The 13,722-nt window shown below is 35.7% G+C and overlaps 1 protein-coding gene across 1 annotated transcript in view; it reads left to right on the plus strand.

Moving 5' to 3' along the window:
• NWD2 (NACHT and WD repeat domain containing 2) overlaps positions 1–13,722 on the plus strand; it is a 143,078-nt gene that overhangs the window by 63,030 nt on the left and 66,326 nt on the right. The window contains exon 3 of the mRNA XM_016140732.2: positions 11,489–11,605. Within this exon, the coding sequence (XP_015996218.2) occupies positions 11,489–11,605 (117 nt within the window). The remainder of the gene's footprint in view (positions 1–11,488; positions 11,606–13,722) is intronic.

Below are 13,722 nucleotides of genomic sequence, written 5' to 3' on the forward strand. Positions count from 1 at the left end.
TTTGTAATTGACAGGATATGTTGGGGGTACCCTTGATCCTTTCTCCACATTGTCAACTAATCAGCCTGTTTCCATTTTCCAATAATCAATTGTATGCTTCTTTCTCAAGTGAAATGCATATCCCCTCACCGAATCGCATACATCGTTTCACTTGGCCAGCACTTCAATTTGTCTAGCTCACTTCGCATTTTGGGTTTGTCTGTCAAAGGCTCAGCAAGGTCTTACCAAGTTAATGTTATGTAAAAATATGATAAGCATGTTACATCATCTTTCTCCCATCCATGAGCCAGTTCGTAAAAAGGAGGAATGAAGATGAATGAAGATGATAAAAGGAAAGGAAAACATTATGGCATAATCGACCTTCATTTCCTCCAGTTTAATTGTAAATATCGGCTCAGCAATTCTGCAGCATGGAGTGGCCCTTCTGGAATTCTCACGCCTGACTTCCTAAGACAGCATTATCGTTCTTTACTTTGTGTGCATAGATGATCTTTTATCTAATATTTCTCCTAAATATAGAGCAGTGGCATTGTAGGGAGCTCTAGAATTTATTGGAGGAGCTATACTTTGCTGAACATTTAATTCTGCTAAATTGTGCTGCCTGATTACCCCAACACTGGAAATCACCCAAGAAAGTTAATCCTTCAGCCGACAGAACAAGAAATCTTATTTGCAAGTGACATTTAAGTGTCCCAACTGGGTATAATCACCATGAAGGCTTTCTCAAATTCTGAGCATAAGGTACTAATTTTTTTTCCAGTCCTCATTTTTCATTTCTTATAGGAGGAAGCTCAGACCTTTTAACAAGTTACACACAGTAAAAAAAAAAAAAAAAAAGAAAAAAGAAACAAAAAAGAAACAAAACAAACAAAAAACATTTAAGAGGTCTGCTTTGTCAATAATTAGTTATAAACCATTGAAAAAGTAACTGAAACTTAATTTTCTTCTACTGGATTTTCTTTTTTCCTTCCAGCTTTCAAACTTGTGATGCTATGACCTTATCATCTCTCTGCGGGCAGGCCAAGTTACATTTGTCTTTGTGGTACTGTTGTGTCTGGAAGGCCTCCTTTCCCTCTAAAGAACAGTCTCCTATGCATGTGTCCTTCAGGTCCAGACTCCTGCCTTTTTTCCTTACGGATGTTCACCGTAATTCCCCATGGGCAGATTAAGGCGCTTGGTCCAGGGGGCTTTATTTGCTATTCAGAGAGTTCATAGAACCCCTGCTCTGCACCAGGCAGAGTTGTGCGTGCAGTGCGTGACACAGTGTTGAAAACATAGTCCCTGCCCTTGTGGAGTTTACAGTGTCAGAGAACACAGTCATAAACAACAGTGACAAGGGTGCTGTAAAGGAGATGAAGGGTGCTCTGGGCATGCGTAACGGGCTTCATCAAACCTAGGGGCGTCAGGAAGGCCTGCCGAGAAAACGAGAAATCGATGTCTAAGCTGAATCCTGAAGAGTGGGTAGATGGAGGTAGCCATGTTTAAAAGAATATTTCAGTTAGAAGGAGCATGTTTTCACAGTCAAATTTGAGAAAGAATTTTAACGTGATGTAGTACTCACTGCCTGCCAGGAGCTTATTCTAAGTGCTACGTATACATGAACTTGTTTAATCCTTGCTATGAACTTAGGAAGTACATTCCATCTTCTCCATTTCATGAGATGAGGACACATAGAAATACAGAAGTAAGTAACTGCTAGAGATCCCAACGCTAAATGGCAGAGTCAGGATTTGAACCAGGGCGGTTTGGCCCTTGTATCGGTGTTCTTAATCACTGCACCAAAAAGCTGCTTCTGTTCACACATTCATGAAAATTTATAAAGCTGTGTGTAGGTGTGTAAATATAAGTATCTATGTAAATAACACACATAAGTCTATGTATGTTTTAATGTATACTCACACACGTGTACAAACGTGGGAAGAGTGTATATATGAGTGTGTGTGTGTGTGTGTGTTGCTAGAGTATGAACAATGAGGGAGAACAGGAAACAAAATGAGGTCGGAGAGTCAGGCACGGACTAGATCATGGAAGCTCTCATCATCAGGTCAGAGATGCTAGATACTGTCTTCAAGGTGATGGGACGCTTAAGCATGGAAAGCACTGTAAAATGTTAACAGCCCAGGTCTCAATCCCACCTCTACTACTAGCTTCCTGTGTGACTTTGGGCAAGTTACTTCTCTATGCCTCAGCTTTTTCATCTACAAAACAGGGATACTCTGTCTACTTCATAAGTTTAAGGAGTAGGTTACTCCATGTAGTTTCTGAGAGAGTGAAAGGAAATCGTAGCTATAGTGATCAGGTTTTGCATTTTAAAAAGACTCCTCTGCCTAATGCATGATGAATGTAGCAGAAAGAGCAGGAAAAGAAGCAATGAGATGATTTAGGGAGCCACAGCAGTCATACAGACACAGGTACACTCAGAGGGTCACTCTGCTAGAGCGGCTGCTGAAATCCCAGTGACAGAGCCAACGTTGAGTTTTTCGTTCAGTCTCATACTTTGTTGTCAGCTGTCTTGCTCCTGAAAGGAGCTGGTACCTAGTGAAGCCTGGCTAAGGTTCCTTTATGCAGTGAACTTCTCAAATATATATTCTGCAAATCTGCCCAGTGGCTTCTGGATTGCAGCTCCTTCTCTGCCTCCAGCAACTACTGGTACCTTCTCTCCATCTCTGTGTTCATTAAGCCCTAATAGTCATATCCTGCCTTAGTTCCTGTTGTGGTTTTTCCTTGCCATGGCATTATAATTGTTAATGCTGTCCAGAGGCTAAATCTCCCAAGACACAGAGGTGTCGGGTCTGAGCAGTTTGTCTTCCTCATGAGCTTTGGATGAAGCATTATTTTACCTCATGCTGTGGGACCTCTTTCTTTCTGGTGATTGTGCATGACCCCTGGGGCCAGCCAGTCCCTCCTGGGCTTGATTTAGGACCTGATTTTCCCAGAAATGTCTGTTAGTCAACCTTCCATATATCTCATGACCAAGAGAACTGCGGATGACCTGAAGTCAGTATTTGCAATAGTGCAAGTAAAAGGGCGGCCATAGATGACATGGACTTGAATAGGTTTTTTGGTTTTTGTTTTTTTTTTTTTTTTTTTTTACTTGTATCCTATGTATCTATCTGGGGAGCCATTCTAACCAGAGTGAGAATTACCAAATCTATGAAGTATAACTTACTCCTGGTAAACATTATCTGACAAACCTAGTCTGAGGTTAAAGACCCCTCCCTGCTTACCTTCTCCCGTGAGATGAGCATTCTAGGAACAGGACACAACTGCTAAAAATCAAACGAGTGCTGACTACGGCTCTCTATTGACTTTTTTTTTTAGGCGAGGCAACCTTTAGTTGACCTCACAAGTTGCAAGGACCTTGTCAGCTTTCAATCCCTTATTTTTTATGCCTATAGCACCTGGTCTTCCTAGGGGGTCTTCCATCCAACTACTAACCAGGCCCGACCCTGCTAAGCTTCTGAGATCAGAAAGGAGTGGGCTTGTTCAGGGTAGCATGGCCATAGACTCTATTGACTTTGAAAGTTATGTCCATGGCACAGTAATGTTGTTCTGTCAAAACTTTGAGCCTGTTTTGTGCTCTTTTGAATATTTTTAGTGGTAACAGATGTTAATCCTTTAAGAATAGATTTGATTTTTTAAAAGAGCAGGTCTTTTCAAAGCCATGTCTTTATTAATGTAAAGACCAGTAAGGCAGGAGAAATAGCATTTATAATAAAAACAAATTCCAACTGTAAAAAGTTTTTCCAATACAAAATGAGATGATTCCTTCAGAAGAAATGCCCTTGACAGTGGCAGAATCATTGGAATAAGTGTGTAGATTCCCATTGCAATTAATAACTTTGAGGAACAGCCTTTATTTCAGTACTGTATTCAGAAACAAAATCAGTCATATTATCTCTGTAGTTACATTTTTGTTTTGCATTCAGATGGTATCATGTGACATGGGAAAATTGAGAAGGAAATATTTTGGGAAAAAATTTAAATTCAAAGGCTATTTCTGAAGAAATGTGTGAAGCCATTGTGAATTCAAATTTGGGTATTTTGTTTTTGTTTTTGATAAAGCATGAGGTTGTTTCTTACAGGTTGCTTTATTGTTTGTTTAGTAATCTTGGTATTTAATTGTCTGACTTCAAGAGGTTAAAATTCGGCAGGATGTTTATGCGGGCTTCTTGTTTTCAGACCAATTCAGCACGTTATACTAAGCATGATAAATTAGCTTCTCTAAGAATATTTAAAACAAGTTAGATGGTTTTAAGTCAAAAGAGATAAAATCAAATTACTTTCCTGAGCTTTTATACTTAATGATGAAATAAGTAAAGGCACATAAAATGTGCTGTCAACAAGTTAGTATTCCAATAAATAGTAAATTAAATTCCCGTGTCTGCATTGCCTGGACATTAGGCTAAGGTAAACTTAATTTGGTAAAGTATATAATAAATCTTGTCTTGTTGAGCACTTAGGGTTCCAACTGCTTTTTGCCAGTTATTGATCATGTGTATATATGGCATGTCTGCTTGCCCTAAATCCTGTTTTGTGTTACATAAGTGAGGTGTTTCATTTATTCATTTCCTCCCTGTTTTCATGGTTGCTCTATTTTATCTTTTTTCATCATTATCTGCCCATAAAGACATTTGAGAAAAAACAATTTAAGGGAGAAAAGCTGAAAGTAGGAGAATATTTAAAGCTACTGAAATACAGAGATATAGAGTTATGAAAGCCTGGATGAGGGCAGTAGTGGCCAAACTTTAAGGAAATAACGGATGCAAAAACTATTACAAAAGACTTCCATATGTGGCAAAGAAATAATGTGACACAGGCTTCTATTTAAAAATATAAATGAAAGTCTTGTTTTGACTTTTACTCTGGCCATTTGACCTGCATATATTTAGTTAGATCTAACTTGTTTAGCTCTTAATATGCCAGGTGCTTGGTATAAATTTATATTGTTCTCGCACTAAATTCTACTATGAGTAGAGGAAGTAAGACCTGTAGGAAATCACATACAAATTAGATGCACTAAATGTCATTGAGAAATAATTCAATTCACGTACCATAAAATTGGCCCATTTAAAGTTTACAATTCAGTGAGGGTTTTTTTTAGTATATTCACAGTTCTGTAAGCATTACCAAAATCAATTTTAGAACATTTTGAACATGCCAAAAAGAAATTCTGCGCTTTTTAACTGTGACTCCCTAATTGCCCTGTTTCCCTTCCTCCCAGCCCTAGGCAATCACTAATCTACTTTTTGTCTCTGATTTATTCTAGACATTTCATATAAACGGAATCATATGACAGGTGGTCTTTTGTAACTGGCATCTTTCACTTTGGATATATTTTCAAGGCTCGTCCATGTGGTAGCATGTATCATATTTAATTACTTGTTATTGCCAAATAACAAGGGATATATGGATATACCATATTTTATTTATACTCTGACCGCCTGATGGACATTTGGATTATTTCCACTTTTTGGCTATTAATGGTACTGCTATGAACATCTATGTTCGAGTTTTTGTGTAGACATATGTTTTTATTTCTCTTGGGTATATACCTAGGAGAACTGCTGGGTCGTGTGGTAACTATTTAACTATTTGAGGAACTACCAGACTGTTTTCCAAAGTGGCCAATTTTATATATACCAGCAATGTATGAGGGTTCAAATTACTGTGTCCTCACCAACAATTTTGTTATGTCTTTTTGATTATAGCCATGCTAGTTGGTGTGAAATGTTATCTCATTGTAATTTCAATTTGCATTTCCCTGATGACTAATAATATTGAGCATCTTCTCATGTGTTTATTGGCCATCTGTATATATTCTGTGAAGAAATGTCTACTCAGATCTTTTGTCCATTTTTAATTGGGTTGTCTTTTTATTGAATTTTGGAGTTCCTTATATATGCTGAATACAAATCCATTATCAGATATGTGACTTGCAAAAATTTTCTTTCATTTTGAGGGTCTTTTTTTCACTTCCTTGATTTGTCCTTTGAAATATTTTTATTTCAAGGAAGTTCAATTTCTTTTTTGTTTTGATCATTTGTACTTTGCCATCATATTCAAGAAACCGCTGTCAAATCCAAGATCACAGAGTTATGCCTGTTTTAAAAAAAAAAAAACACTAGGGTTTTATCATTTTAACTCTTTATGATCTAGTTTGAGTTAATTTTTATATATGGTGTGAGGGAGGAGTCAAACTTCTTTCTTTTGCAGGTGGAAATCAATTGTCCTAATACCATTTATTGAAAAGACAATTTATTCCTCATTGAAATGTTTTGGCACCTGTGTTGAAATCAGTTGACCCTAAGTGCAAAGATCTATTTCTGGATTCTCAATTTTATTCAATTGAATATCCTTATGCTAGTACTACACTCAATTATTGTTGCTTTCTAGTAAGTTTGAAATCTGGAAGTGTGAGCCCTCAAAATCTGTTCTTTAACAGGATTGTTTTGGCTATTCTTGGTCTCTTGAATTTCCATATGAATTTTAAGATCAGCTTATCCATTCTCTAAATAAGCCAGCTGGGAATTTTATAGTAATTGCATTGAATCTGAATTTGGAAAATATTGACAACTTAAAGAAATTAAGTCTCCCAGTTCATTTACATGGGATGTCTTTCAGTTTACTCAGATCTTTCATTTCTTTGTGTTGTTTTATAATTTTCAGAATATAAATACGTTTATATTCTGAATGTATTTACATTTCTTAAATTTATTCCTAAGTTTTTTATAAATTCCATTTAAAAGAGCATCTTTCTGATGCTCTTTTAAATGGAATTTATATTTCTTAATTTCATCTTAGATTGCTAATTGCTAGTGGATAGAAGTACAATTGCATTTTATGTATTAATTTTGTATCCTATAACCTTGCTCAGCTCACTAGTTTCAACAATTTTTTAGTGGTTTCCTTAGGATTTTTAATATACAGTTGACCCCTGAACACAGGTTTAGACTGCATGGTCCACTTATATATGGATTTTTTTTTTCCAATAAATACTATATTTCTCTTAGGATTTTAAGTTTCTTTAACTTACTCTTATCTCTAGTTTACTTTATTGTAATAATATAATATATAATACACATAACATACAAAATGTGTTAATCAACTATGTTATTGGTAAGGCTTCTATTCATCAGTAGGGTGAAGCTTTGGGGAATCAAAAGTTACATGTGGATTTTGACTGCTTGGGGGTATCAGCATCCCTGACCCCCATGTTGTTCAGGATATACAAGATGTTTTCTATGAATAATGATAGATCTACTTCCTTTCCTACCTGAATGCATTTTCTTACCTAATTGCCCTGGCTAGAACCTCCAGTACAATGTTAAATAGAAATGTTGAGAGTGAATCTTTTTTTTTTGTTCCTGTTTTGGGGAAAGCTTTCAGTCTTTAAGTATGATGTTGTTAGTTTTTGCATACATACCTTTTATTCAGGTTGCAGAAGCTGATTTCCATTTCTAGTGTGTTGAGTGTTTTTAGATTTTGTCAATTGTTTCTGTGTTGAGATTGTGCATATGATTTTTGTTCATTATTAATATTTGTGTATTACATTAGCTGATTTTCTGATGCAAAACCAACAATGCATTCCTACGATAAATTCCACCTAGTTGTATAATATAATCCTTTTTACATATTGATGGATTAGGTTTTCTGGTATTTTTGTTTGAAAAGAGCTATTGCTCTGTAGTTTCCTTGTGATCTTTTTGTCTGGCTTTGGCCCCAGGGTTATACTGGTTTCATAAAATAAGTGGGGAAGTGTTCTCTTCTCATTAGGGGAGGACTGTGAAGAATTGGTATCGCTTCTTCTTTAAATGTTTGGTAGAATTCACCAGTGCATCCATCTGGAACTAGACTTTCCTTTGTGTGCAATTTTTTAAATTACTATTTAATCTCGAGTTAATTTATGTAACTTGTGTTCCTCTAGGAATGTGTCCATTTCATCTAAGTGATTTCATTCACTGGCATACAGTTATTCATAGTATTATCTATTTTATTTCTATAAGGTCAAAAGTAATCTTTCACCCATGATTTTAGTAATTTGGGGGGGGGGGCAGTTCAGCTAAAGTTTTGTCCATGTTGTTGATCTCTTCAAAGAGCCAACTTTTGGTGTCATTGATTTTTTTTGTTTTTCTATTCTGTTTCATTTCTATTCTATTCTCCATTGTAATCTATATAATTCTTCCCTTCTGCTTGCTTTAGCTTTCTCTTCCTTGCTCTTTTTCTGTTGTCTTAAGGTAGAAAGTTATTGATTTGAGGTATTTTAATATAGGTATTTACAGCTATAAATTTTCCTCTAAGTACTGCTTTAAGATCATCCCATAAGTTTGATATGTTCTCTCTTCATTTTCATTCATCTCAAAGTATTTTCCACTTCCTTTGTGATTTCTTCTTTGACTCTAAATAACTATGGTTATTTAGAACCATAGCATTTCTCACATTTTTTTTGTTATTAACTTCTACTGTCGTTGCATTATGTTCAGAGAACATACTTTATATGATTTAAATCTAAGTTTTTTGAGACAGATTTAGTTGGTTTATAGTATTGTTCCAGTAGTTTTTTGTTGATCTTTCTAGTTGTTCTTACCATTATTGAATGAGATATTCAAGGCTCCAACTATTATATTTGAATTGTCTAGTTCTTCATTTTTCAGTTTGTACTTCATGTATTTAAGGATCGGTTGTTAGTTGCAGATACATTTATAATAGCTATACATTCCTCATGGATTGATCCTTTTATCATAAAATGCCTCTCATTATCTCTAGTTAACACTTTATTTTAGAACCTCTCGTTTGATATGAGTATAGACATATGAACTATCTTATGGTTGCTATTTGTGTGATATATCTTTTCCTATCCTTTTACTTTTAACCTATTTGAAGCTAAGTATGTCTCCTATAGACTACATATAGTTGGATCTTAATCCAGTCTACCTTTGACTTCTGTCAATCCAATTACACTTAATGGTATTATGGATATAGTTAGACTTACATCTGCCATTTTACTTTTTTTTCAATTTAAAATTGATGAATTGTTTACTTCTTGAATTTTCCATTTAATGTTTTTGGACCATGGTTAACCATCAGTAGCTAAAACTGCAAAAGCAAAATCACAGTTATTGTATTCCTTCTAAGCGTCGTTGTTCTTCATGCCAAAACATCTCAACTCCCAGGAATTCGGTTGCCAGATCAAAACTCTCAGAGCCCTTCTAAAGGTTAAGATTTCAACAGGAAAAAAAAAAAAAAGACACGTACATATTATATACAAAGTTTCATCAGGTAAACAGAATACAAATTATAGTCATAACAACTGCAGAAAGCCCTTAAACCACCGTGGCTTTCTGCACATGACATAGGTCTCAAAATGAGGTCACAAAGCCATTAATCAGAGGTCTAGGTGGTTCTCCCATAACTACAATGTATATTCTGGAGAAGCTGGTTATCTATGAACTCTGTAGGGGCTCATATGTTGGGCCTCAAAGGAATGAAATGCTTTCACATCTAGGGGAATTACTTTTTTTCTATATGTCTCAGGTCTTTTGTGTTCCTCTATTCCTCTTTTACCTCTTTGCTTTGTTTTAAATGAATATTTTCTAGCATAACATTTTAATTCTTTTAGTAATTTTTGCCTATATTTTTATTTTCTTTATAGTCATTTTAAGTCATATACAACTTATCAGAATCTTCTTATAATTTATACTAACTTAATTCTAATGAGCTATAGAAAGACTAGAACTATATAGTTCTATTCTCTTTTCTCTTTTGTGCTATTGTTCTATACATGACATCTATATATGTTACAAAGCCAGTGACATAATTATTATTTCCTACAATTTGATGTCATTCAAAGAAAATGAAATAACAGGTATATATTTATAGCTTTTGTTATATTCACCTTCATATTTACCATTTTTCTCTTTATTTGTTCTAAATCAGACCTTTCCTCAGATATATCCAAACAGTGTCAGCCAAAAGGATGGAGACCAGGCTCTGTGTATGGTTGTTAGTTTGTGCATGGCACATTAAGAGTTACCATTAACAGTGCAGTATGTTTGTAAGTTTATTTTGACCTTGGCAGATGTCTTGTTCTAATGATTTCAGTATGTGAAGCTCAGTAATTTACAGTTCTGTCTAATTAAACTTTCTGATGGTGAGTTAGTCTACATCAGCAATTTCCAACATGGGAGTCAGTAGCCACATGTGGCTATTGAGCACTGAAAGAATGGAATTGTTAATTTTAATTTATATTTAATTTAAAAAGCCACAGCTAAAGCCTCTCATATTGGACAGTGATGTTATAATCTCAGATTTCTCTTTAATATTAATATTGTGATTAAACCTCACAAGGTGGATTAAAGGGAAGAACCCCAAAATCAGTACTGACAATTTTATATATTATAAAATTCATGAACTGGGCTGCGGGAGTATTTTTTTAAAGAAGTGGTTATATCTAGAAAACTTAAATGCAGATAGATAAAGATCTGGTACAAACACCTCTGTATGGGGCCATGGCCTGGGAAGTACACAAAGCCCTGGGATCTGCCTGGGGTACTGTGAAGGGCCCATGCTCTTCCATCTTACCAAATGCTGTGCACATTGCCAATAAGGAAGGCAAGTTCTTTTCTCTGCTTGTGGGAAACAAAGGAAAAGAAGACATCTTCAAAGCTAAAACTGGAAATTTTCCTTATGCTGATAACAGTTGAGGAAAGGGAATGAAACCCATACTGCTCTCCATAGCAAATTTTTCAAAGAGCATACATGTAAAAGTTTCTACAGATTCTGAATATTCCCTCGTACTCTTTGAAGTAAGGAGATAGAAGCAACTATTATCCTCACTTCTTAGTAAAATATACCTTTCGTTGTTTTCCAATACATATTTTTCAGATATATATTGATGAAAGCCAAACTGCTTATAGACAAAACAGACAAAATGTCTGTCCCCATGTGATAAACCATGATAATTACAGGTTTTTGAGTTTTTCTTTAAAAAACGTAGATGTTTAACTTCAGGTCAGTATGTGTTAATGCCCATTGTGGTTTTCCCTTCTTGTATTAAGACATTCAGTAACATTATACACTGTTATTTAATTGTCTCAAATAATGTGCTGCTTTCATGTCCCAGCTGCTTTCAAACTTTTTTTTTCTTTTTTGAAGTCCTGTTACCGTTTCAATGTAATGAAAGCCTGCACTGCAAAGCCTGTGACATTTAACATTTCATTTTCTCTGGGCCCACGTCGACCGTATAATCAGAAACATAAGAAATTATAATGTTCATCCCCAACCCGTCATGGGATTTAAAAAAAAAAGAAAAAAAACCTTCACATGGATCTTTAAAATCATTTTCATTTCCCCCTTATGGAAAAAAAGCCATGCAAAGAGAAAAGTTAAAAGTCATATTAGCTTAACATTGTGAATAAGAATCAAGCCCCAGAGGTAAATAAAATTTTCCCACCAGTGAATTAATGCTGCCGCCTCTGTTGGTTTCCAGGTAATAGATCTGTACTGGGGAGTTGATGAAGACGAGTGGGACAGCCCGGAGCTCCAGAAGATCCGCATGAAGCTGCTGGAGGATTGTTTGAAAACTTCTGCAGGTCCATGTTTTGTTGTGGGTATAAAAAACTAATGCTTTCTATTAAATTGTAGATGAATGCGAGAATTCTTGCTGATTTGTGATTCTTAACGGACTTTTTAAATGGGGGAAAAAATTACTTGCTCTCCTATAGCTATTTAAAATTTTTAAACTGTCTCCTTTCCCTCTGTGTGAGAACAAAACCCTCTCAGTTCTCCATAAGAAGCACTGCAAATTAACGGTGAATAATTTTAAATGGTAATCGAAGGGATGACTTGGGTTTAACAACAATTTCTGCAACACCTTATGATCAGCAGTAAGGATTACTGTGTCAGTCCTACAGTAATTCTAAATCTTCTTATATCGTGTAATGTATTCCATCAGTGTCTATTTCTAGCATTTTTTTTAAACAGTGGCTGAAACATTGTAAAAGTAAACCAAATATACTGTGTCAAATCTGCCAATACTAAATGCCCTGTGGGGGGGAAAAAAATTGTTTTTGCAGTGATTTTCAGCTAGATGTTCATTATAAGCTACAAATGCAATCACTCCCTTAACTTAGCTTGAGAAAGAACCTTATCTTGAATCCAGATAGAGCCTACTGTTAATAGAGAAGTGGGCCCTTTCAGCACAGGGCAAGGGGTGAATTTACTAGTGAATGCTAGGAAGAAAATATCAAATTATACAATTAAAAGCTAGGTTCAGTGTATCAACAAAAAGAGCTTTTAATATTTATTTGAATATCCATCTATTTTCTGCTCCACTTAGGTTTAAAAAGACAGATGCTATCAGAAATCTGACCTGTTAATAATAAAGTTTTTATCAGGGATAATAAAATGCATTAAAGCTCTATAATATTTTTAGTATCAGTAGCTGGATAAATTATTAATTTATTCATCAACTACTTACTGAATGATGCTCTATGCCAGCAGCTTCTCTCATTGCTGAGGATGTGGTAGGTGGACCCCTGTCAAATAGTCATTTCGTGGGCCACTTTCTTATTATGATTTAATCTTAGAACTGAACTTGGAAGATAAAACTTTCTGCCCTCACAGAGCTTGTGTTCTTATGGGGGCATGAGAGAAGAGGGTAAGCAAAATCAAAGAAATAAACAAGTAAGATGGTGATAAGTGCTATAGAGAAAAAATACAGGAAGGAAGGAGAGGAAACAACTGTGAGGCAAGAGATTTATTTTCAGAGGAGTAGTTGGGGAAGGCCTCACTAATTAGGTGACTTTGAAGGGAAGATAGGAAGAAGGGCAGGAGAGAACCAGGTGGGAATTCCAGATCAGAACATTCCAGGTATGTTCAGGAAATAGCTAAGCATGCCAGTACACCAGAGCAGTATGAGCAAGAGAGGAAGAGTCTGGGAGAGGAGGCTGTATCCTGGGGGCTTTATCCTCTTCACATTGGCTGTAAAGATTTCACTTTTACTTTGAATGATGTGAGAAGCTACAGAGAGTTTTGAGCAGAAGACTGAAGTGATATGACATATTTTAAGGCCTCCCCTGGCTCCTGGGTGTAGGACAGAAGGCAGAACAGGGAGACACATTAGAAAGTTAATGCAATAAGCCAAACAAGACAAATAGGTGGTTCAGTGGGTGTTGAAGAATGGACATCTATAAACAGCATCCTGTGGTCTGGATAGAAAACTGTCCTGAAAGCTATGTTAGCTATTCGAAGAGCTAGTAATGGAAGAGGAATTAAGACTTTTTAATGGGTCTTCAGAAGCTAGAACAGGGACCAGTGGATGAAAATTACAAGGAGAAATATTTCAGCTACAGGTGAAGAAATTGGAGGAGGTAGCTCTCAGGTTTTGGGGTCATGTATCCCTGGGTGCTGATTGACATGTAATAGCTGTGTGGCACTGGAGGAGTTTTTTTTTGTTTTCTGTTTTCTTTTTACTACTCTAAGCCTTAGTTTCCTTATCTGTAAAATGGAGATGATGATAATACTTATTTACCTCCTGGGATCATTCTGAAGATGAAAAAAAAATACAGGGCACTTATAGTGCCTCACATAGAGTAACCCACCATAAATGTTGGTTGTTATTTGTTATTATCGTTAACATCTCTCAAAGCTGTCTAAAGATAAAGTTATTTGGCTCAAATGGTAATGAGTGAATCACCAACAAAGTTCTCATCAAAGTAGAGA

This window comes from Rousettus aegyptiacus, unplaced genomic scaffold (assembly GCF_014176215.1).
Source record: "Rousettus aegyptiacus isolate mRouAeg1 unplaced genomic scaffold, mRouAeg1.p scaffold_m13_p_10, whole genome shotgun sequence".
In the NCBI taxonomy this organism is placed as follows: domain Eukaryota; kingdom Metazoa; phylum Chordata; class Mammalia; order Chiroptera; family Pteropodidae; genus Rousettus; species Rousettus aegyptiacus.